This window comes from Thunnus thynnus, chromosome 7 (genome assembly GCF_963924715.1).
Source record: "Thunnus thynnus chromosome 7, fThuThy2.1, whole genome shotgun sequence".
NCBI classification, from domain to species: Eukaryota; Metazoa; Chordata; class Actinopteri; order Scombriformes; family Scombridae; genus Thunnus; species Thunnus thynnus.
The window spans coordinates 32,768,291-32,793,671 of NC_089523.1; the positions used below are offsets into that span (position 1 = coordinate 32,768,291).

The window sequence follows — 25,381 nt, forward strand, 5'->3', positions numbered from 1 at the left end:
GTCTTATTCAAAACTATTTTTATGATGCTAACGTACTGCAAAGATCAGGTCAATATAACAGCTGCAATGCTGAAAATGATGCAGAGAAGAAAAGCTGTTGTCAAGCTAGCTCAGTACTTCACTGCATAAACTTTTGGGGGTTTTATTTTTCTTTTTTTGTGTTCAGTGTCAGTAAAACTAAGCTGAATATATTCTGTCAGTTTTGTTGCCTGTTTTGATGAAGTTATCCTGAATGCTTGTGACTAGGGATGTCAACTGTTACAGGTTATATGCTGTAGGCTAATTTGCATACACACTCTGCTAACGGCTGCGCTGCTAGCTAGCAGTCTAAGGTAAAAACAATGACGGTCGGTGTGAGACCATTTCCTCCAGAAAGGCAACAAAGTCAAATGTGAACGGTGTGATGCTGCTCTTTAGTTTAGTAGCAGCATTATGCTGTAATAACAAGCAGCCGGCTGCCGTGTCCGAGGACGCCTCGCAGTCGTAGCCAAAGATCACGTCGCTGCTAGCCGGAGGGAGAAAGTGTGATATGTGCTGGTCTGAGGCCAAATTTTTCCATTTTCATAGTGGCTTTAACAAATGTGAATAGTAGAAATTATTATTTCTGTAAAAAGAGATGTATGTATAATAGATGTATGTTTCACAGTAAGCCATTTTATGAAATACAATTCTGATTAATATGACACGGTACTCCGTATTATACATTGGACCATGTCAGTAGTCACGTTTTTAGTGACGAAAAACATTTTGTCACTCAAAAATTCAAATATTCAATAATGATTGTATTAGATATTTATTTTCATACAGTTATACTCTGTTTTTTGAGCAAACATACCCTTAACTTTAGTAACTTACATTCACATGCATACGTATGAATACAGAAAATCTGCAGGAAACAAAAAGAAGCTAATCGGTGTGCCAAATGATTGAGACCAGTATGCTGCCAGTCAGCGTGGTGGAGGGCGACAGATTGAAAGAGCTAGTTAGGTACCTCATTATGCTGTTGAGAGCTACTGTTACTAAACACGTCGAAAAACACTTCGGGGAGAACGATGAGCTAAAATTCAAGCTAACTAGGGCAGACAAGCTAGCTCTGACCACCGACTGCTGGGCAGCTCTAACAAACAAAAGCTACATCACAACCTCTCTTAAAAATTAACCAGTTAGTTACCAGTTAAAGGGTGTCGGCCCATCAAAAGCAAAATTAACTGAACTGACGACCCATGAGTTGGGAACTACCGGTCTACAATACAGTTAGTAGTGCTTGAACAATAAAGGTGTAACATTTGTTTGTTTTTCCCGCCCAGGAGGCCATCATCCAAATCATGAAGATGAGGAAGAGGATCAGCAACGCCCAGCTGCAGACGGAGCTGGTGGAGATCCTGAAGAACATGTTCCTGCCTCAGAAGAAGATGATCAAGGAGCAGATCGAGTGGCTCATCGAACACAAGTACATAAACAGGGACGAGGCGGACATCAACACCTTCATCTACATGGCCTAGACAGCGAGGAAGGGAGCGCTTTCTTTTCTCTGTGTCTCTACACCTGGCCTGCGGACGGGCGCTTTAAACACCTGCGAGGAGGAGAGGGGACGAAGAACGAGAGGATGTGTTTGAAGAAAAAGGAGAGATTAAGTAGGACGAGGATCGAGACAATAAAAGTGTGGATATTTTTTTGTGTTTGTGAGGCGCCAGCGTGCTATCGGAGTGTCTTTTTCGAGAGTCATCAGACTGTTTGTCTCTGCTGCCCGCTAGCGTCGATCAGAGCAGAAGGGACGGCAGCAGTGTGCCGTCTGCCAGCAGCTCAGAAGAAGAAAAAAAAATATATAGTGACATAATCAAATGAAATACTTCCTGCCTTACTTTCATCAGCGACAGACTGCAGAAGAAGAGGAGGAGGAGCGAGGAGAGAAAGGAGGACATGTTACAAGCTGATATCAATCCTTTGCTTTCACTTGATGCCACATGCTGCCATCTTAGCGGCGGCTATTTTTGCATCCTTCCTATTCAACATTTGTCTTATTTTGAACTGGGAATGCAAAAAAAAAAAAAAAAAAAAAAAAAAAAGCCGCAAGTGAAAGCAGCCATTGAGGAGAAGCAGCGGACAGAGACGGAGAAATAGTTGAAACTACCGAGGAGTATTTTTGCCAAATTGTGTGTGTGTGTGTGTGTGTGTGTGTGAGTGTGTGTGTGAGTGTGAGTGCATGGTGTGTAACTGGTCTTTTTAGATGTGCATATGTGTGTGCACTTTCAACAGCATGCTGCTCTATGATTTTTTTTTTTTTTTGTCCAGTGGAGGATCTGTCACACTTTGCGGTTGTGTCTAAAAAAAAGGTTTAAGACCAGCCACCAATTAAATGCTGAGATTTAGTTTTTTCTGTTTTTTTAATCACCTGTGGCAGGTGAAGTTTGTCAACAGGTAAAAAAACAAACAGGAAGAAGTGTTGTCTGGAGACCCTTTGTCTGTCTGTGTCGGGAGATTATCAAACTTATTTGTGGCGTGTAAAGACCTGCGCTCTGAACCTTGTGAGATTAAATATCGGCTGAAAGCATCAAAGAGGGACACGTGTAGAACTGCAACCTGCAGAAGAAACACAACTATTTACACAGATTGAAAATCCTTTGAATCACTAATAGTGTCATTCTTTGCACAATGACAGTTAAAGAAATGATTTTAAACTATAAACAAAAATAGAGGGAACCCTACCGAGTTCACATAGCCATCATAATGTGTGTGTGTGTGTGTGTGTGTTGCCCTTTCTTCTCCCGTTCTGCCTTCACTCATCACACTGCTGACATGTTTAGTAAAATATCAGCAGGGGTTTAAATTGTATTAATAACGACGTGGCGACGACTCGAGTTCCTTCTTTGGTTTTTATGATCTGTCTCAGTGGAGGGTGAGCGTCTACGCTACGATCAATAACTTCCCCCTGAAGTATCCGTAAGGATCGATTCACGACTTTTCGCAACTTTTATTCTCGATGTCCTCACTGAGCGCTTTATTAGGAACACCTGTGCAATCCGATACAACAGCTCCGTCGTAAATTATTCTCCTACAAAGCTTCTACACTTTCAGTTTTTTGTTGACGTTGTCAGAAAGGTGATAATTCTACTTTATTGATGAGGTCAAAGTGGGTGCTGGTGGTGTACTGGAGTGCGTTACATTGAAAAGTGTTCCTAATATTTTGTTCACCCTATAAAGTCAATATGGTGCCAGTATGAGGAGGAGGAGGATTACTGGGACTCCCTACGCACAAGTGGACAGAGAGTATAAAGTCAATATAGACTGCAAAGAATCTGAACTTTTTTTATACAGAAATGAGATATTTAATATCTGACCAACATGAAAAATATTCTTCGTTATAATGATTTCTCATCTTAGTCATAACAAATCCTTCACAGGTTTCTTTATAAACACAGCACAAAAAGTAAGGAAATTTGTGTTTGGTAGATTATTTCTTTGTGCTTCTTGGCAATAAATCTTAAACCATTGGAAAGCGTGTTTATTTCCCTTTTAAATGGTGCCACATTTGTAAGGAACATGCATTTGTGGGATGAGCAGCAGAGCTGAGTATGTGGGTTGCGCCCATGAAAAATTTGCCAAATCTTCTCTGCTAATGCCAAACAGCTTATTCTACCATTGACTCTTGTTTGGTGTTTGGTGGATTGGATGATTGAAGTTTGAAGAAACAAGACATATTGGCAATTTAACAATTTATTCATTTAACAAACAGGAGCCTCAGTAGCTTGTGGAAGAACCATACACAGCCACAACAGCCTGGCACCTCCTCCTCATGCTGGTCACCAGCCTGGTCACACACTGCTGTGGGATGGCATCCCATTCTTCAACCAGCATTTGTCGGTTTGTGGGGTTTATCAGAGACTACCTCCAGAATTTGGGAGTGGAGAGGATGGATCCAATGGCAGAATAAGCCATTAGCAGAGATTTGGCAAATTTTTCATGGGTGCAACCCACATACTCAGCTCTGCTGCTCATTCCACAAATGCATGTTCCTTACAAATGTGGCACCATTTAAAAGGGAAATAAACACGCTTTCCAACAGTATAAGATTTATTGCCAAGAAGCATTGTTACAACAAAGAAATAATCTACCAAACACAAATTTCCTTACTTTTTGTGGTATGTTTAGTTTGTGGCAGCAGGCAGCACAAAATCATATAAGACTCCAGACAAAAAAGGACAAAAGTAAAGATCAGCTAGTAGGAAATGAAGCTTTCTTTTACCTTCTAACTCTAAATTCAGACAAACTTCCAGCGTTAAAATGTGTTGATGTATTTATTTCAGGAGGCAGTTACGGGGAGATGACAAGTGGTGTTTGAATGTGTCCTCCGCTCTGTTGAGTTACGTCACTGCGTTCTTGCTGCTGCTTAGACATTCAATATAATTTAGGTATTGAATTAATAATTCCTACAGCAGCTCCCCAACCCTCCCTCCCCCACATGTTCAGCGCTGTCAGTCATTACGGGATCTTCCTAACAGACTTCAGTGGGAAGATTCACAAAGAAAAAAAAATTAAGCTGCTGAGTCAATTAGTTGCACTGAAATCAGAGGAGTGAATGTCAAAAGCACTGCATTAAAAAAAAAAAATTAAAATCATGAGTTTTGTCAACCAGGAACTCTGGTTTTCACTTGGTGACATTTTTGTAAGAGGACAGTATGTTGTTCTGCTCTGATGTTGGATAAACTGTTGAACTGAGCATCAGATCTAATGAGCAGTCAGGAAGACGAACAGCAACAGTGAATGTGTGGGATGAATTTTTCATATTTATTGGTTATTTATATATTAGAATATTTCTTTTTTTTTGTCCATTTGAAATGTTTCTGTTTTCCTTTCCGTGTTTTTTTTGTTTTGTTTTTGGAAAGATGTTTCGTGTCCGTTCATCGAGCCGACACAGTATTGAGATGCACTGCGACTCTCTCCTCTGTTTCAGGTTTAATCACATTCATAAGCCAGAGTTTTTCAAAATGCTGAAACAGACTTCAAGACCGGGATGTTGGTAATGATCCAAGTTACATTTTACACACTTCCTTGCAAAAAAAAAATAAAGCCAAAGGATTTGTCTTGTTATCGTCGAAGCCTTTTCCTGAATGCTGTGGAGCTTTTCTCTGGAAATGTCTGCTTTGTTTTACCTGAGATGAAACAAACTTCCCACGTCAGTCACATTATGCAGTTTTATCCTCTATGCATAGACCAGACCACGATTCCCTGCTGTGTTTTAAACTTTTGGAGTACAGTGAAATGAGTCCCAGTAAATTAAGGGTTTTTTTTTTTTATTTTAATGTCAATATTCTTTCTTTGTGTGAGCAACAACTTATTTAAAAGCTTTAAAGTCCAGATGAAACAACGTTTCCAGAGTATGTAACCTCCATATCGTGACGTATTTAGATGGGACGTGACGTTGGCAGGAATCATCTCTGTGCCGCTAAAAGTTGAAGATTGATTTACGGTTGGATGTCACGATATTATTGGTTAAAGCCTACGTAAGCACACGCCATATTTTGTTTTACAGGAAGAAAACATGATTGCATTTTGATTTAAGAGTGCAAAGAAATGGATTTTTTTTTGGCATATATTGTTAAATAGGTGCACAAGATGAGACGGCATTTTTCGTTTCATCTCGATTTTAACATCATGAGCTCCACTGATTGTTTTCACCAACAAAGTAAAACAAATGCTAAAAATAATTTTCATGTGTACTATCTAAGTACATGTGTACTATCTAAGTACATGTATGTTTATTGAGCCAGTGTGGACTTTCTGACTAAAACAGTGACTGAACATGCTGCTGGTGATCTTTTTTTGTATTTCTGGACCCATTTTTGTCGTTTGGTATATTTGAGCGACGGGTTCAATAATCAAACACGCTGTAATGTGTCACTGACCAGAATGCAATGCAGCAACGAAACAAACAGCATTTCACACCCTGTTGAAACTTCATTTTAAAGACAGTTTAGAGGTTTGATGCTGTGTCGGAAACGATATTCAGAAATGATTTCTAAATCTGTGGTTGTGTATCACCCCTTGTGAACTTGTGAAAAACGTCTAAGCGTGAGAAATTCAAGTTTGTCAATCTGTCGAAATGATCTGTAGTTACAGACAAACGTGAAAAAACAAATGATGTGAGCAGTGAGTTTAGGCAAAGACGTCAAGATCAGAAGCAGAAAACCTGACACACAGATCTCTGCTCACAAGTTGTACTCAGATGTTCACAAACTTCTCTCAGTTTTTGTGTAACCTCACCATTGATACAACTTTTACGCAAATTTTATTATTGTTTCTATGTTTTATTCAGAAATGCTAGTGGAAACGTTGGTCTATCAGCCCACATGTTGGTCCAGACTGAAATATCTCAACATCTAATTGGATTGTAGTGAACTTTGTACAGACATTCATGGTTCCCAGATGATGTCATAATAACTCTGATCCCCTCAAGTTTCCATCTAGCGCCACCATCAGGTAATGTGTCCAATACTTTGGTTTATGACTAAATAACTGCAAAACTAATGACATACCCACCAGCTTTGCGTTTAGTGCTAATTAGCAAATGTTTCAACTAAGATGGTGAACATTACAGTGTTTCCTCTGTATTCTTAAACACACAATATTTAAGCCGCTAGGGGTCTCAATCAAAACAACAACAAAACACGGAGTGTGATGATGGTGTGAAGTAGCAAGGGATCATGGGAGTCGTTGTCTTCATTGTTAAACAAGCAGCTTCTTCAGGTTAGGATTACTGTTCATCGTTCAGGATGTTTTTACCGGGAGTTGAATTACCCGCAGAGGTCTCCTCCTCTCCAAAACAAACAAACCCAGTGATTAAAACCAGTAAAAACACTGAATAAAGCAGTTTCACATTAAAAATCAATGTTCCTCCAATGTTGTTCGGCTGGCACAGGACTCCTGTAGGGGCTGCTAGCTGAGCGGCTGCTAACGTTTGTTCAGCTTGTTTCTCTGATAACTTAAGATCCAGACGTTCGATGACTAAAATCCTTCATCTAGTTAAAATATATAGTTAAAAATGACCAAGATCTAAAAAGTTTATCATAAAAATGTGGCTTAAAACTGAATGAAAGTCAGTTTATAACAGTTTCCGTCGAACAACCACAATGCCGACGTATTATCTTGTATGTGTGTAAGTTACTCTTTGGTAGACGCCATTGTAGCGGACAAACACAGCGCCGCCGTATGCATCTTGTGCGTGTTTACTCTTTGGTAGAGGAGATATGACGCCGTTGACAGGCGACCAAATGAAACGGTCCGTTACTTTGAATAAAATTACAGATTTCTCTGGGTTTGAAAATAGTTGGAAACATTTGGGATAATGTAAGTACACAACTCAACAAAATATATAACATAGGTCTAGTTGTTTTTAGACATTTTAATGCAGAATAATTGCATATTATAGCTTAAATACGGATGTGCTGCTTTGGGCAGTAAATCTGGTTTTGTCCCATATCTGTTGCTGATTGGATCTAAGTTATGTTTGAAGTTGAGGCTCCAGTGTTAAAAAAAAAAAAAAAAGTGTTTTAATGGCTATATAATCACAGCTTCTAAAGCATCTGAACAACACTTTAGTTTTAGATAACATTAAAGCTAAATGAATACAGAGGAAATACTGCATTATACCTGCTAATCATCAGCATGTTACCGTTAGCATGCTAATGTCAGGCTAACGTTAGCATGGCATGTAGACTTGTTTCCTACAGACTGCAGAGGCTCTTCACAGGTTCACGCAGGGTGACGGACAAACTCAAGCTTTGAAGTTAGTTTTGAACATCATTTCACGACCTCTGAATCTCATTCTGCCTTACTCGAGCCCGTATCGCTCCACTTTCCTGAGCTAATTTACAACAACAGTTTCTCAGATGGAAAAACTGCACTTTTAAGTTAACTTTGAGTTCAATAACTTTACTGACTACACCTGTGCAGTCTAATATCCCCGCCTCAGCGTATATCTGTACAAAACTCATGTTCAGTTTTTGTTGACATTGTTAGAAAATTCAATGATTCAATGAGATGAAGGTGTTGTTGTACTGAACTACATTTATAATGATAAGTGTTTCTCTCATTTCCATACTGGACATGAAACAGAATATTAGACTAAATATGACATCAATGCTAAAACTTTATGGCACAACAGTTGTATTGGGTTGCATTAGACTGTACAGGTGTACCTAATAAAGTGGACATAGAGTGTATGTGACTGAGTTATGAGGGTTTTTTTTCCAAGTATTGATTAATATAATACATCAATATTTTTCTTTTTTATAGTGTAATCATCTTATTGAATGACGCTGTAATCCACAGATTCACAGAGTTTTTAGCAACAACACAAAAGCGTCAATATCTTTTCTTATACATTCTTTAAGCCGTGTTAAACAATCAATAATCAGTATTTGCTGGCGAAATTGAATCCTTTTGGTAGCTTTTTCCCAGTTGTTTGATCCTTGATTTAAAATGAGCTAAAAGTGTCTTTCAGCCGGTGGAGCAGACCAGTGGTCGCTGTGGTTTTCTCACCTGAAACATTGAACTCATCCATCAGTCCGGCTCACACGGGGGGAGATAAAACTTGAACTAAACACAATCAGTCACAGATTAAACCAGCTGGATGTTGCCACTACATCGAGTAAAGGAGGAGAGCGGTTGATCTACACTGATGCGCTGCGTTGTTTTGCTTGTTTAAAAATATATATTTTTTAAGTTGAATAACTTATTTCCTGGCAAAATAAAGACAACTGTTGAGAAAGAGATTTCTGTTTTCTTTCTTTCCTTCACTTCCAGACAAGTTAGTGAGTATGTTTACATGCACGTTAGGATCCTGGTTCATCATATTTGGGATGGGGAGTTTACATTGAACATGAAAAACTTATTATTATTATGTCTGGATATACATGATCATAACTATCAAAGTTTACGATCACCTGGCTGCAGGGGTGTCTCGATTCTTCTTCTTCTCTGGTTGTCTGTCCTCTGCATTTACCATTTGATGGAAAACAAGAGTAACGATACAATTAATTATCTGCATTACTGACGTTGTTACTGCTAAATAAATCAATAAATTATCAACCACAGCTACATTTATGTTTACCGACAGTGGTAAATATGCTGCTGCTGAGGGTGATGTTCTCTGCAGTCAACATGAAGATAATAATAAAGACATTTTAAAATACAAAATGTTTCAGAGAGATGCAGCAGAAGAGTCACTCAGGAGATCCTGGAAAACGAAGAAATAAAAGAAATGAGAAAAACTAAAATGTAAGGATTTACATAAAGATCTCACAATTAAAATTTCTGACTATAGAGAGGAAAGAAGAGCGTTTCTTATTTTATTTATGAGATTATATGTTTTTCTCTGAGGGACGCAGGCTAATTAATGGAGACTGGACGGTGACAGTCGCTGTGATCTTGTCTCAATCTTTTGTTTGCATCGTTACTGCTCTTTTTTTAAATACTTATTATTTTAAAAAAAATACAGACACACAAAGCAAAAATCAATGAAGCGAGGAACAAAGTGGCGAAAAGGTTACAACATAGAGTATCTCCTGAGTTTATACCGAAGACCTAATCTGAATTATACAGTCATCTCTATCAGGGAACAACGTTTGATTCTTACAAACAAGATACTTTATATGTGAAAACCACTGTGACCACTAGAGGAGTCCCTCACCTCAAAAGAGGAATTCCCTCTAACCAACCATCAATGAGGTGAGAGATCAGCCTCATTTGGATGTCGGCGCCTTCGTTTGTGTTTCTCTTTCGTGTTTTCAGGCTAAATGTTTCACGTCTGTACTGTTTTAGGTTGTCAGGGATTTTCATGACTGGACTGATGACATGACAATGTAAATTAATAGTGCTGAACTCGTATCAGTGTAAACAATCTGCATAATGTAATCAAAAGTAGTTAAACTGCTCACAAGTTTTATTTACCAGAAACAAACTCGTGTAAAACAGGAAATAAATTGATTATAATGACAACAGAGTGATTTTTAAAACTGGGTCTCAACTATTTCAGAGGCTTTGTTCTAATGAAAATTACTAGAATGAAAATATACTGTAATTGCAGCTATGTGACAACAGTGATCTTCATATTTACTTACAGTAAACAGCATAGTGAACTAGTTGCATGGGGGGGGGGGCTATCAGGAATTGATTGAAGGAGGGAAGAATAATGATGTGATTTGGGTTGAAAAATATCCAGGAAGAGCAGATGAGTGCAAACCTGCAGGCTTCTGTCCCAGTATGTCCTCCTGTAACCGTCGTCCTCAGAGACGCATATGACCTTCAGTTGCTCCATCAAGTCCTCAAGCTTCTGCCAATCACACATTTAATTTGTTACAAACGAGACGGCGTCTAATGGACTGACCAGAAAACAACAACAACAACAACAATGCTGCACAGATCTACAACACACTCAGAGCAGTTAAAGAGAGGCATGAACATACTTTGAGATCTTCTGAGCCTTTTGCTGAAGCACTTCATGATGTCACTCCTCGGCATGCATTCCTCCCCCAGGCATACACAACGTTAGGCTTCGCTAACTGAGTCACAGATGGAAGTTAAACCACGTGACATGACAAATGGACGTTTACCTCTATGCACTTCTGCTCCAACTGATTCTGCTTCCTCATCATGTCTCGGATCTGGTCTTTCTTCTGTTTTGCAGTTCTCAAAATCCTCTGAAATCCTCCAATATTTCAACTTTTACTCACCACTTTTACTGTGATTTCATTGACATCTGATATGTTTGTTAAATGCATGAATAGCAGAAATGTCCCATATGAATCAGAAAGTACCCCAACAAGATCTGATGGAGAGTTTGGATAAAGTTTGAACTTTTACTGTCGTTGGATCTATCCAATAAATTGTGTAGATTAGAGTTTTGTAGAGGGTTTGTGGAGGATTTAAACATTTCTGACTCTTGGTGGTGGCATCACAAAAGACCCAGTAAAGCAAGCTGAAACCTTTTGTCTTTACATTCTGTGAGTAAAATGTCGCCATAATCAATATGAAAAATCTATGAAAAGCAGATGTTACTGTTACTGTCAAACATCTTCACATTAAACTAGTGACGTCAACGGTTAACCACCGAGAACATTTCTGACCAGTTACACATGTCGGTCTAAAGGTTAATTTTCATACACACTCCGCTAACAGCTAGACAATGACGTGTTCACAACATCAGATATTCTTTTTGAATGGATGAAGCTTCAGTGTAAAACTGACTTCTACACAGAGTGTTGCATTATGGGATGTTTGTAGCCTTTAGGCTGGGTTGCACCAACAAGGATTACATTTTAAACCTGATTGAGTCATGGTTTAACTTTAAATTATGTTGCACCAAACTTTATAACTAGCTTAAAATTAAGAAGGATTCAATTGAAACCACAGTTGAGTTTTTACTCTAAACCCAGATTAAATTTAAATCTGTTGCATCAAAACTTTAAACTCCAATTTAAAATGTAATTTGGGTGAGCAAGCATCTCCATACGGATTCAATAAACAGTGATTAGTTTTTAATTGTGCAATGGAGGTGTGCTTACTTTTAAATCTGGATTTACTCATTTTAAGCACAGTTTTGCTAAACTCTGATTAGAACTAATCTTATATTAAATTAATCTTTATTGGTGCAGCCCAGTCTTAATCTTTTTGAGGCTAATCTAATCTATCTGATTCTACTGACTGTATGCCAACCATAATGTTAATTCACTCACAGCATTATTTGAAATTAGCATTACAAACCAATGTGTTAAACTGTCATTTCCATGTTGCATTTTAACCTGTTTTCATCTCGACCTGAACCTGATTGTTGGGCATCTTCTTGTTGTTCTCTCCTTTGTTCTGCCATAACGTTGCTCTTCAGCCGGACAGAAAAATAAACAAATTATTAATTAGTCACAAAACCTCCAAACACAGCTGATTTCTGGCTTATGCTGAGCTTTCTGACTGACTGTCATTGTCACCATTATTGTGACAAAAACTGATTTTAAAAAAAAGTTTACTTACCGTTGTGAAATATCACTGCCACACAGAAAAATGACGCATATCTGTTGTATTGATATCGTTACTTTTGTGTACTTTCAGAAAAAGAGGAAGATGATCAGTATACTGCACTATTCACAAACATCCTTCTGCCAGAAGCACGAGTGGTTCTCAGTGGTTTGCACCTAATAATAACCATGTGTTGACTGTGCAAGTATTCCATCTTGGTGTTTATTTACTTGAGGGACTACACATTTGTCCAACAATCCAACATGTGGAAGTCAGGGACAAAAATACTTTTGGCTTTTGATTTTTGGAGCCAGAAGTGACCATATTTGGACGAGAGGGTGTAGCTGACCATAGCACTAGCTGCTAGCTCTGTTAGCACGGTGCATTTACAATCTATGGTTAACAGTGATCATGCTAATGCTAATGCTAATTTTCGCTAGCGAAAAACAGGCCTAAAACCGTTAAAACAAAATGTACTCACTAGAAAAACTTGACTCATTGGTGGGTCTTCTATTAAAACCAAACGCTGAACAAGACTTTTTTAGGTGACCATAATGTTACAATTAACTTTAGTGAACTGAAAACACACTGTGAAATAGCAGCAGCTACGCCTATACAAAATGGTTACGTTATGTCAATGTTGTTGCCATGGTAGCGACTTGTCAATCACAATGTAGCCACGTCCTAAAGCATACGCTGCTTTATCGTCTTTTTACTCTAAATGGGACCATAATTTTCAAAATGAACATCATGGTGTATTGAAGAAGACTTGAAACTAGTGATTCAGATCATAAAACTCATTAGGAAACAGTTTACTGAGGTAATAAATCAAGAGAGAATTAGGGTCATTTTCTCATAGACTTCCATACAATTGGACTTCTTTTTGCAGCCAGCAGAGTCGCCCCCTGATGGCCATTAGATAGAATGCAGGTTTTTGGCACTTCCGCATTGGCTTCATTTTCCAGCCTCGGAGGATGCCGCATGTTCTAGATATGTTAAAGCTGTCCACATCATAACAAATAATAAGTAGCTCTCTATTTATCTAGATTTGGTTAAGTAGTTCTCTATCTAGATTTGTTTAAGTAGTTCTCTATTCATCTATATTTGTTCAAGTAGCTCTCTATTTATCTAAATTTGTTTAAGTACCTCTATTTATCTAGATTTGTTTAAATAGTTCACTATTTGTCTAGATTTGTTTAAGTTGTTCTCTATCTAGATTTGTTTAAGTAGTTCTCTATTTATCTAGATTTGTTTAAGTAGTTGTCTATTTATCTAGATTTTTTTAAGTAGATCTCTATTTATCTAGGTTTGTTTAAGTAGTTGTCTATTTATCTAGATTTGTTTAAGTACCTCTCTATTTGTCTAGATTTGTTTAAGTTGTTCTCTATCTAGATTTATTTAAGTACCTCTCTATTTATCTAGATTTGTTTAAGTAGTTCTCTATTGATTTCTTTCCTTCGATCTCTGGTGCTGCTATAATGTGAATTATAGTAGTATAGAAGTTCAAATGTAGACAGACAACTACTGTCAGTGAATCTGTGTTTAGAAATAAGCCAATCACAAAAAAAAAGCTTCTGAAACTTTGGAAAATAGTTTTTAAAAAGTGATTTACATGTATAATCAACAATATAATCAAAAGAATCATATGTTTTCTGAAACTTCAGTAAACGTTCACAGTTCAAGAATATGATTATATATGAATGAAGAATGATGTATTGCTACCAAATAGAGACAAGAGATTTTTTTTTATATATAAATCAACAGTATGTATTTTTTTATTTTTTATTGGGCGCATCATTAGTGAATTTGTGCCCCTTGAAAAAATATTGGCGCTTCCTTTTTCCAAAAAATATGTTGCCTACGACCTAATATTTGTACTTCGTAATCAATCGGTGGAGATGTTTTTTCTTTACCAGAAATTTGCATAAGTAAAAACATTGCTGAAGCACTTTTCCTCCAACAACAGTTTTTATCTCATCAGTGAAAACAAAGGGAAGCACAGTGATGACTTCTTCATCATCAGCTCTTATCTGAAAGTGCCGTTGGCTGTCTTCAACACATTATGCTCATGCACACAGATAAGTAAAAGAGTAATCTTTGCCCTCAGAATCAGTTAATCATTCAGCTCTGGCACCATGAAGGTCAAGGAGTTAAAAGCTTGCGACAGTTTGAACTCAGAGAAGATTCCTCCATCGCTGGTGTGGCAACATGGCTTCAAAACACTCCGAGGATGCAGCCGGGGACACGAGCTACGAGAAACAAAGCAGTGGACTCATGGCGAGCATCAGGACGTTCAAGCCCAAGGAAGTTTTCACCTGGTGAGTGGAGAGAGGAGATGAGAAGGTAGCTCACAACATTATATATCTTTGGAACTGAGATCTCCCAGCAATTAGACAGCAGTCTGTTCTAAACAATGGTGGAAAATGTTCTTTTCAAATAGAAGTACTATTAGTTTATTTTAAAACAAATGCACACCAACTAAATGCAATCTAGTTTTTAGCAAAGTTAACTGCTGAATGTGATCCTCCTGCTGTAATTGTATAAAGATGAGATGTCAGAGTTGAGGTTCTGTAATCTGACAAATCATAAACGATAAATTAAACAGCACAAATGAAATAAAAACAGATTCTTCTTCTTGACTTATTACCTCAGTAAACTGTTTCCTAATGAGTTTATGGTCTTAATCGCTAGTTTCAAGTCTTTGTCAATACAGCATGATGTTCATTTTGTAAATTATGGTCCCATTTAGAGTAAAAAAGACGATAAAGCAGCGTATGCTTTAGGATGTGGCTTCGTTGTGATTGACAAGTCGCTACCATGGTGACAAAGTTGATTACATCACGTAACCATGGCATACAAGCATAGCTGCTGCTATTTCACTGTGTGTTTTCAATTCATTAAAGTTAATTGTAACATTGTGATTGCCTAAAAAAAGTCTTATTCACTGTTTGGTTTTAATAAAAGACCCATCAGTGAGTCAGATGATCAGTTTTTCCAGTGTGTACATTTTGTTTAACGCTTAGGCCTGTTTTTTGCTAGTGAAAATTGGCATTAGCAGCGGCATGATCACTGTTAACCATAGATTGTAAATGCACCGTGCTAACAGAGTTAGCATCTAGCGCTATGGCCCTCTCGTCCAATTATGGCTCCAAAAATCAAACATGGCGACGGCCAAATCCAAGATGGCGATGGTCAAATCGCTACACTACAGGCTTCAAAACAGCAGTTCACAAACCAATGGGTGACATCATGGTGACTAGGTCCATATTTTTTACAGTCCATGGGGATTGACTCTCTTTTAGAGCCTCAAATGGCCATTTGAGGAACTGCAGTTTTTGGCACTTCCGCATTGGCTTCATTTTTCAGCCCTGGAGGTTGCTGCTTGGTGTTGCTTTTATATTCTGTCTTGATGCCTTTTATGCTCCATGTAAAGCACTTTGAATGGCCTTGTTGTTGAAATGTGCTATACTAATAAACTTGCCTTGCCTTGGTCTTTACATGAATTTTATAGATGTAACAGGGCTTTAAAATTGCAGCCACCATGACTGTAATATGCTCTCAAGAATGTTTAAAGTGCACAAGACTGAAAACAACCACTTGGTAGCTGTGAAGATGTGACGCTCTCCTCTCCTCTCTCTCAGGCAGCTGGCCAGGACGCTGTGCATGGGTCAGGGTCTGGCTGTACTCATCTGTGGGACAGCCGTCTCCTCCCAGTATCTGGCCACAAACTTCCACGTCAACACACCCATGCTGCAGAGCTTCTTGAACTACACCCTGCTGTGTGCCACCTACACCACCCTGCTGCTCTGCAGAACAGGTAACCCTAACCCCTAACCCTAACCCATAACCCTAACCCTAATCCATAACCCTAACCCTAATCCATAACCTTAACCTTAAATCCTAAACCCTAACCCTTACCCTAACCCTAAAGAATAAACAGTCTTTCGAACCACAGAAGTCGTCTGTATTGAGCGCACGCGTCCAAACTAGTTTCTACCCAGTCTAGCAATCACTCAGTAGCTTTGAGTAGCAATAATCATCACACATATGATCAGTTTATGATGCATTGTTATAGATAAAACTACCCAACAGTAACAGTTAAAATAAACCCCACCTGGACCAACTACTGTACAACAGTAAAATGCTTCTCTCACCCATTAATATATAATTATTCATGTATTTACTTATTTGGCAGCCACTTTTGTCCAAAGTGATGCACAAATAATATTCTATTAATATAACAGTATGACACTCACATGGTCATTTTAAGTACTTATTGCAGATAATACATTTTCACTTACATAAAGGATCAAACTTCCTTCACCAGAGATGCAAACACAAAAGTATACAAACTACAGTATCTATACAGAACACAGCCCAAAAATATCTGTGATGACAATTTAACTGAATATTTAATATTTAGAGGTGAACATTTATGACACAGACAAAGGTCTAAACTGCCATTTGTTAAAGTCATCATGTCTTCTTCCTTTGATATTAACTAATATATTTTTTATTGAATAGTTACTTATTCTATTTCATGATATTAACAAGTCAAAAGTTTTAATTTAATAGTTTGTCAATGAGAAATTAATGTGCAAATTTCCCAAGTAATTAACAGAACACGTCAGTACTGAAGTTCAGGGATGTTCCCCTTTAAAACACAGGGGATGGAAATATTTTACAGATCCTGAAGAGCCGATGGTGGAAGTATCTTCTTCTGGGGCTGGTGGACGTGGAGGCCAACTACGCTGTGGTTAAAGCCTACCAGTACACCACCCTCACCAGTGTACAGGTGGGTGTAGCTTGTCTTTGTGTGTGTTTCATAAGACAGGCGATCATATTGCCTCAATGATCATTACTGTCGATTAGATTTGAGTAACTCTCATTGATCAAAACTAAACAATAAACTTGCTGTGATTATGGACGTTCTGTTTCTTATTATTTGAAGTATGTGTATGATCTATATTTATGGTTTTAAAGTACATTCTGTATCACTTTAAAAAAAAAAAAAAAAGGAATGTTTTTAGTGTAGGTGTTAATATTTGAGATGATGTCAGTTTCTGCTTGTCTTTTATATGTATTGATATTTGTGTTCATACATAAGTGTGTTTCTGTCTCCAGCTGCTGGACTGTTTCGTGGTCCCGGTCCTGATGATCCTGTCCTGGTGGATTTTGAAGATTCGCTACAGGCCGGTCCACTATGCGGCCGTCTGTGCCTGTCTCCTTGGAGTGGGGGCCATGGTTGGTGCCGACGTGCTGGCTGGACGAGACCAGGGCTCCAGTAAGTAAGAGTTCATCAGTGTCTCCTAGGATCGTATTTTATAATCCATCAGTCAGGTTACTGGTTGGACTGGGTGAAGATTATGGGAGGGGTACAATTTAACCCTTTGTTGACCAACCAAATTCCACTCTTGTTGTATCACTGATACATTTATATGTAACCAGGTGCAGAATGTAAACATGTGGGTGTGATTCTGTGAAACAGTAACAATAAAGAATTACCAGTAAGTCAATATTCAACATAGTAAACTTACTCAGTATAGTTATAAACCACCATTGAACCAACATAAATTATTATCATTAAAACCATTAATAAAGCTTGCACACGTCATACAGTTCACTCCAATGAAAAGCTACAAAAATAAGGAGCTTTCTCAATAAAATAATCAGTGGTTTGAGTGAATATATTCCTTCACTAGTTGCAAAGCTTTACGGCTTAATAAAATTTAAACGAGTGAGTTATAAAAAAATTCACCCCCCGTACAGTTGTCATGAAAGAGGAAATTAGCTTTAGAGACCAAAACCGTTTTTTGTACCAGGCTGTAAACATGTTTATTTCTGCTGTAAAGTTGGGCATTTTAACATGGGAGTCTATGGGGATTGACTCGCCTTTGGAGCCTCCAGTGGCCATTCAAGGAACTGCATGTGGTAACCAACCTGACCAGTGTCTACATTTAATTGGCTTTCTCACACATTTGTTTAGTCCAGTGGTTCTCAAAGTGGGGTCCCGGGGCTCCCAGGGGGTCACTGTAATTCCATCTATAAGTGACACAATGACAGAATGTATGAATATTTTGGTCATGGGTTTCAGTTTAAGGGAATCACTGGTTTAGTCAATAATGCTGCAATCAGGGCTCAAACTTGTGTCTGTTGCAGGGGTTTGGTTTTCCTTTAGTTTCCATTTTGTCTGATTTGAAGGCTACTTGTTGTTAATGTCCGGTCTGTTAGTCTCCACCGGAGATATCAAACCTCTCTGAGCTTACATGTGATTAATCGTCTTAAACTTGTTAAACTTTAGTCTTTTTCTCTCCTCCTTGCTTCTGGTTCTCAGCCACAAACATCTTGTTAGGCGACGCTTTGGTGCTGCTCAGCGCTTCGCTGTACGCTGTGTCTAACGTGTGTCAGGAATACACGGTGAAGAACCGGAGCAGAGAGGAGTTCTTGGGCATGGTCGGCCTGTTCGGCACCATCATCAGCACCATACAGATGTAAGTGTGTGTGTCTCTGCATGTGTGTGTGTGTGTGTGATCCGTCTCATGATTCATTCTGTTTAATCTGATGATATCTTTTCAGGGTGATCCTGGAACGTAATGAAGTTGCAGCCATCCAGTGGAGCTGGCAAGTCGGTGAGTGAAGTGAAGACAGAACATGGCCATGCAGGGATTTCACCTCTCCTGGTTGCTTCAATTGATTTTACACAAAAAACTGAGATAGATAGAATAGAAATTAAAGATATATCCATAACTATAATATAGTATTTGCTGAGTTTGCGTCTTCTTTGTCGTCTCAGCTTTTCTCTGCAAAGTAGATCAGCAATTTCTCTTGACTGTAAAACCCAAAGTTCATCATAAAGTGGCAAGTTACTCTATGACTCCATATTGACCTCTGCATTTTCATACACTATAAACATTTGTGGACACTAAGAGTCTGATCCAACTAAACATGATCCAATAATACAGAATGCAGTATTTACAGTATTTACTTTATTTACAGTTATAGCATTTACAGTAAAATGTACACATCAGGATAAACCTGGACATGGTAATTATTCAGTGTTTATATGGAGAATACACTGTGGATGCCTGGTTTCCGGTTACACTGAAATGCTTTTATTTTGAAGGTTTCCGGAAATTATCTGCCCTGTTGTTGTCGCTAGTTTTAGAGTTGAAAAAAAAGTGTACGTTCAAGATGTCGTTCTCTCCTCTTAGGGCTCCTGTTCTCTGGCTATGCGTTGTGTATGTACACTCTGTACAGCTTTATGCCCATAGTGATGAAGCTGAGCAGCGCCACCTCCGTCAACCTCTCCCTACTCACCGCCGACCTCTTCAGCCTCTTCTGCGGGATCTTCCTCTTCGAGTACAATGTGAGTGGACTTGCACGTTTTCACTATTCTAACGCAAAAAGCCTCATTAATGAAATATATTCTCAAACCCTCCCAGCCTTAGCTCTAAATGATTAGTTTGGTAATATATTTTTTCTTATTGTCAACAAATCCCATGAAAAAAAACCCAAAGCCAACATTGAACTGATCTACTAACAAGTATTGAAAATGTAGATTCATCCGCCGCTGAAAATAGTCCCCCAAAGAAATGCACCATTTCATCCTGTTTGCTGAAAACTACAGTGGACAGCTTTTTAAAATATAAATAATTATGACCTGTTTTTAAGAATTTACATTGTCAGTAGGAACCAATGTGGTTGCCGAGTAACGCTGAGAGTGTTGACAGACGGACTGATGCTCTGTTGGTTTTGGTCTTTTCATGGAATTCGTTGACAAAAAGGAAAATAAAGAAAATCACCAGATGTGTGTTGCAAATCCAGGTTCTTGTTCTCCAGCATGCACACACACACACATCCCACACACACACACACACACACACACACACACATACATACATACACACACATACACACACACACACACACACACACACACACACACACACACACACACACACACACCCTTTCCCTAACCTTAACATAACCCTAAACTAACCATAACTTTAATCCAAGGTTTCACCCTAAAATTAATGATTTTACGTTAAGGGGACTTGCTTTTTGTCTCCGTAAGGGAGGCGAGTCCCCACAACATGAGGAATAACTGGACCACACACACACACACACACATACATACACATACACATACACACACACACACACATACATACACACACATACACACACATACATACACACACACACACACACACACACACACACGTGTGTGTCTGGGTCACAGTGACCCTGTTGAATGTTATAGTGACACCCAAGTGTTAATGAACAATAATGTTGGTTAAAGTCTAATCTCAATGTCATGTGTTTTCACACAACGTCTATAAATTTATGAGTCTTGGGGCCTTTGAACGACTTTCACTGCAAACAGGATATTTCATCATACGCTCAATCTGAATATGTCACTTTTTGTACTGACTGTGATCAACCAGCTTCAGAACAACAATGTTTTTCATTCATTCTGATGATTACAGTACAACATACACCACAAATTAAGTTAGTGAGTCTAATGAGGAAGATCATTTTACACACAGTTTTAGTAAAGATAGAGACTTGAGGGTTGAATCTGAGTTTGACTGAAGTCACAAACATGAGTATTTGACTTCAACTATGAGACTTCCCTCCGTCAAGACTTGTTTTGGCTTGAGACTTAAAAGCAAACAATAAATAAGTAAATAAATAATAACAATATATATAAGATAGTGACAGGCAGACATTGTATAGCCACACAGTCTGAATATGCATTAATAACACTATTAACACAGCTTTCAAAACAAAATGTTCAATTTTCTCATGGAACATGAAACTTCACAAGTTGTAGAAAGTAACTAAGTACATTTACTCAAGTACTGTACTTTCGTACAGTTTAGAGGTAGTTGTACTTTACTTGAGTATTTCCATGTGATGCTACTGTCTACATTTCAGAGGGAAATATTGTACTTTCTACTCCACTACATTTATTTGACAGCTTTAGTTACCTTTCAGATGAAGATGAGAGAAAAAGTCCAAAAACTGAAAACAGATTTGTGTATCAGAACTTTGTTTTTTCTTCTTTCCTCTCCCATTAATCATCTCACCACCCCTCAGATTTATCTGCTGACCCTTTGGAGGGGCCCCGACCCCTAGGTTGGGAACCACTGGACTAAACTAGCTAACTGTATATAAAGTAGTGTAAACTAGCTCCACCTCCAGCAGCTACAACAGTAACATGCTGCTCTAACACTGATGCTTCACTATTAATAATCTAATGATGTCATATATAATAATATATCAGTCAGAGGGACCAAACCACTACTTTTACTGCAATACTTTAACTACATCAAGCTCATAATACCTCGTTCTTTGTTTTCTTATATCAGGACCTTCCTCGTGTATTAATGCCAACGTTGTTCATATAATTAATTAAATGTTCTGTTCTGCTTCAGTTCTCTGGACTCTACCTGGTCTCACTGGTAGTCATCCTCATTGGCTTCATCACCTTCAACGCCGTGCCAACACCCACTGAGGGCACAGATCCCGCCATCACCTCCTCCTCCTCCTCTTCCTCTTCCATCTGTGAGGGAGGTTTCTATGACAATCCTGTGGCCAATCAGAGTGACATCACCAAACAGGAAGTGGCAGTGAGGATCACAGCTGAGGAGGAGGAGGAGGAGGAGGAGAAGAGGAGAGCTTCAGGGCCATCACAGAGCCTCGAAGGAAGAAGAGATGATGAAGATGTTGTTGCCGTTGGACACAGCACTAAAATGTGAGCCCTAACACAAAAGGCCATTAGGTTGAATATTTTTTAAACACATTTATTTATTGAGTTTTGCTTTTATATAGAAATACAGAGAACAAACAACTTGTATTTTTAGTGGGACACGGCTCTTCCTGGAACAACATCAATAGCTGTTGTTGTCATGATGTTGTTGTATCAGTAGCTGTTGTTTCGATGGAAGTCCATAAATGAATCACACATATTTTCAAACTCTTGTGCTTTTCTTCTATAGTGTGTCATAATTTTACCCCCTAAGAAGGCAGCAAACAGTCCTTTCATCCACCGGCTGTATATTGTTTTTCAATGCATTTAACCAAACAAAGCACATCAAATACTTTGCATGAAGGACTAAAGAATAATAATTATATCATCATAAATAAACATGTTGTATGAATCACATAGTTGTCGTCTTGTTTTATCCGCAATCAAGAGCAGTTGTTTGGGACAACCGTTCAGTGAAAATCAAAAATACCATAATCACCACACCGATATATGATGTATTTATGTGATGGTTATGGTATTTTTAATTGAAAATGCCAATATATCATAATTCAAATGACTTCCATTAAGTTATTTTTTGTGCAGAAATGCACAATGGTTTTATATCTTTTAGCCCATTTAACAAAACATATTAGATCACAGTTCTATTTGCTGTGTTTTAGAGATATGAATGATTTTTCCATTGGTCTCCATTATTTCAGCACAATATAAAAATCAATCAGCAGACTCTTGGAACTAGTTAAATTAGTCTGAATTTAAACGGCATTACAACACACTGATGATGTAACATGCACACTTGATGCTCTCTGTGATGAATTTCACAACTCAAGAGACTGATAATTAACTAACACTGTTCCATAAATAAGTGGAAAGCAGTGGCTGCTTGGACTGGAAGTAAAATACCTCCAATTATCCAGAAACGTACTGCAGCATTAGAGAATGGTCAGCAAAGATGTAAAATATTCTCTGACATGATTGTTTAAGATTTGTAGAGGAATGTATCTTCTTTAGTTTGCTTATCTGAGCATGCTTTTTATTCATTCATGGCCAAGTGGGATGCAATGGGAGGGGAAAAAAAGTACTTTTCCATTAATATTCTGTAATTCAATAATGTACAAATTAAAAAACATTACCTGTTCAGTTAATTTTTTGAACAACTTTGAGCAATCTAAGTATCTTGAGCATTATCCTAACAGCCCAGCTGTTCATCTATTATTCATGATCATTTTATCCAGAATGCACTGACAGGCAGAGCTGTTTTTATGTCTTTCCGTCTATCAAGTGATATAAACTACTGGAGAGGAGGGAAAACTACTGAGCTACTCATTTAAATGTGTACATTAGCTTATGGAGATGTATCTCTGCTGTGTTATTAATTATTAAGAGTTTAAGAGAGAGTTTGACAGCGCTCCAAAAGAAACAGTACATTCACAGTGTAGCATTTTCAATATTCAGGGGTCACAAAGTCAAGTCTCATTGGCTTTTTGCTTTCAAGTCTCGAGTCAAGTCCAGTTTTTAGGCTTTCAAGTCTCAAGTAGCTTAAGTCGAGTCTCAAGTCCTCATTTTTCAAGACCAGTGGTGCATTTGTGTCCGCTGGGAAAAGGGAGGCGCCGATTTACAGACTGTGTACACATGTTTTCACTTATTAATTCTCTGCAGTACACATTCTATGTATTGTATTTTCACTTCATTTCATCTTATCTTGTTTAGTAATATTATCAAGTGGGTTTTATCTTCCATGTCATGTACATTTATATGTTTTTATGTCTTTTTTTATGTGAAGCACTTGGTGCATGTAATTTCTTTTGTTGTAAAGCACTGAGCTGCATTTTTTTGTATGAAAGGTGCTACACAAATTCCAGTTCTGCTCGAGGTTTCTTCCCGTTAAAGGTGCTCATGGGGGAAATGTTGGGTCTCTGTAAATCTAAGAGTACGGTCTAGACCTGCTCTATTTGAAAAGTGCCCTGCTCATACGGCCACAGTGTGGTTCCCTCTGTGTGCTGCTGGAGGCAGTAGTACAGAGATTACTCCAGTGTTAATCATTCAGGATGTTTTTACCGGCAGCTGAATTACCAGTCTCCTCCTCTCCAAACAAACGGACCCAGTGATTAAAACCAGTAAAAACACTGAATAAAGCAGTTTTACATTAAAAATCTGTGTTTCTCTGAAGCTGTTCAGCTGGCACAGGACGTCCGGTAGGGGCTGCTAGCCCAGCTGCTGCTAACGTTTGCTCAGCTTGTTTCTCTGATAACGTAAGCTTCAGTTGTTCAGCAGGTTTCTACTGGGAGCCCAATTATCCGCAGAGGTCTCCTCCTTTAGGGGAATGTGGTTAAAATGGATTAAGTCCTCAGAAATGATTTGAGCAGCCAAATGAGCTGTTTTTGAGCCAAATAGTCATGAATATTTATTTTCATTCAGATTTCTGTGGATACTTAATGAGACACTCAACTTTGATATCATATATGCATTTTTTGCTATTTCGGGCTACATTTCCAGAGGCTTTAAGTCTCCAGCTCTGCTGAGAGGTTCCAGCTGCAGACATGTCAGCATTGGATTTAATTCCTATTGCTTCTTTACGGTGGCCCTGAAGTGTACATCACAACGACAAATAGGAAAACACAACAACAAATAACAAAACACAACCTCAAAAGCAGAAAACACAACAACATTAACTACTACTGTGATTTATGAACATGTGCATGCAGCTTTATAAATGAGACCCCAAGTCTGTACCTGAGACCTTCTAAGAGGCCACTGTGCTAACTGCTGAGCCGTCTGAGCTCTGAGCTTAAAAAGTGCTGCTGCTGTTCTGTAGGAGGATGAGGCTTTTTAATAGGTGGGAAATGAACTGGGACACGGCCTGGGTTACTGGTTGATTTTGCTTTCTGTGGTTTGTGCTTCTCAACCATTTTATTTATATGTCCAATTAAAGCGGCCCTTTCCTCGTGTGCAGTTTTAGCATTGCTCTGTACCCGCATTTCACGATTTCTTACTTCGTTGGAGAGAGCCTTGTTGACCTCTAGAGTGCTAGCAAGCTTTTTCTTTAAACAGTCAATCTGATGTTGATAGGCCAATCGAGTGTTTTCATCCATTGGCAGTCTATCATCGCCGTCTAGGTAGCATCTTTTGAGAAGAATGACTCTGTTTCTGTGTGTTATTCATGTAAGAACAAGAGCAAAGAGCATCATAATTATCACCATAATTGAGAACAAGTGCAGAAAGAAACACATGTATCCACACATTTAAGAACGTGAAAGAACCGCAGTCTTCTCAGTTAGTTTTTCTTGCACTTTCACGCTGAATCTCAGTGATACGGGTTTTAACATAGTACTTTACCGCCATCCAGCTTCGTTTTTTAAGTGCTTTTGGTGAAGCTGTAATGCAGGCAACACAATCCAACATTCCTGGTACTGTACCAGCTCCTATGAAGGCCATTAGTGTCTTTTCCACAGCCTGTACCTCCTCAGGTGACCAGCTCCTCCTTTTTGAGGTTTCTAAGGAAGAAGACAGAAAATGAAAAACAATCAGGGGGGTAGACCAGTGATCTATGAACAGACTGTGCAGCTCTTAAGGTTGGGAGAATCTTGGAGTTGTTTGAAT

General features: G+C 38.4%; 2 protein-coding genes and 1 long non-coding RNA gene across 6 annotated transcripts in view; 2 read left to right on the forward strand and 1 right to left on the reverse strand.

The window, feature by feature from the left end:
* The window catches only part of LOC137186543 (cullin-5-like), a 27,937-nt gene extending 19,166 nt beyond the window's left edge, over positions 1-8,771 (forward strand). The window contains exons 19-20 of one of the 2 annotated variants that reach the window (XR_010929036.1): positions 1,308-6,349; positions 6,455-8,771. Coding sequence is in view for 1 of the 2 variants with exons in the window: in XM_067595552.1 (XP_067451653.1) it covers positions 1,308-1,502 (195 nt within the window). In the remaining variant the exon portion in view is untranslated. Of the gene's footprint in view, positions 1-1,307 lie in introns of both variants that reach the window. The other variant, XM_067595552.1, reaches the window with a different exon arrangement.
* Positions 8,646-13,977, reverse strand: LOC137186546 (uncharacterized). 3 transcript variants are annotated; one of them, XR_010929039.1, is made up of 4 exons: positions 12,025-13,977; positions 10,464-11,875; positions 10,241-10,330; positions 8,646-9,235 (listed from the first exon to the last, which is right to left on the reverse strand). It is a non-coding gene; the product is annotated as an uncharacterized lncRNA (long non-coding RNA). The 3 variants fall into 3 exon arrangements; XR_010929040.1 differs by having other exon boundaries at positions 8,646-8,991; positions 9,110-9,235; positions 10,464-13,977; XR_010929038.1 differs by having other exon boundaries at positions 10,464-13,977.
* A 140-nt stretch (positions 13,978-14,117) lies between these two features.
* LOC137186545 (solute carrier family 35 member F2-like) lies at positions 14,118-22,971 on the forward strand. Its single transcript, XM_067595556.1, has 8 exons — positions 14,118-14,327; positions 15,651-15,826; positions 16,677-16,804; positions 17,134-17,293; positions 18,344-18,500; positions 18,586-18,638; positions 19,221-19,375; positions 21,450-22,971. The coding sequence occupies exons 1-8, from the start codon at positions 14,218-14,220 to the stop codon at positions 21,771-21,773; spliced, it is 1,263 nt and encodes a 420-aa protein (XP_067451657.1). The 5' UTR covers positions 14,118-14,217; the 3' UTR covers positions 21,774-22,971.
* Positions 22,972-25,381: the final 2,410 nt, after the last annotated feature.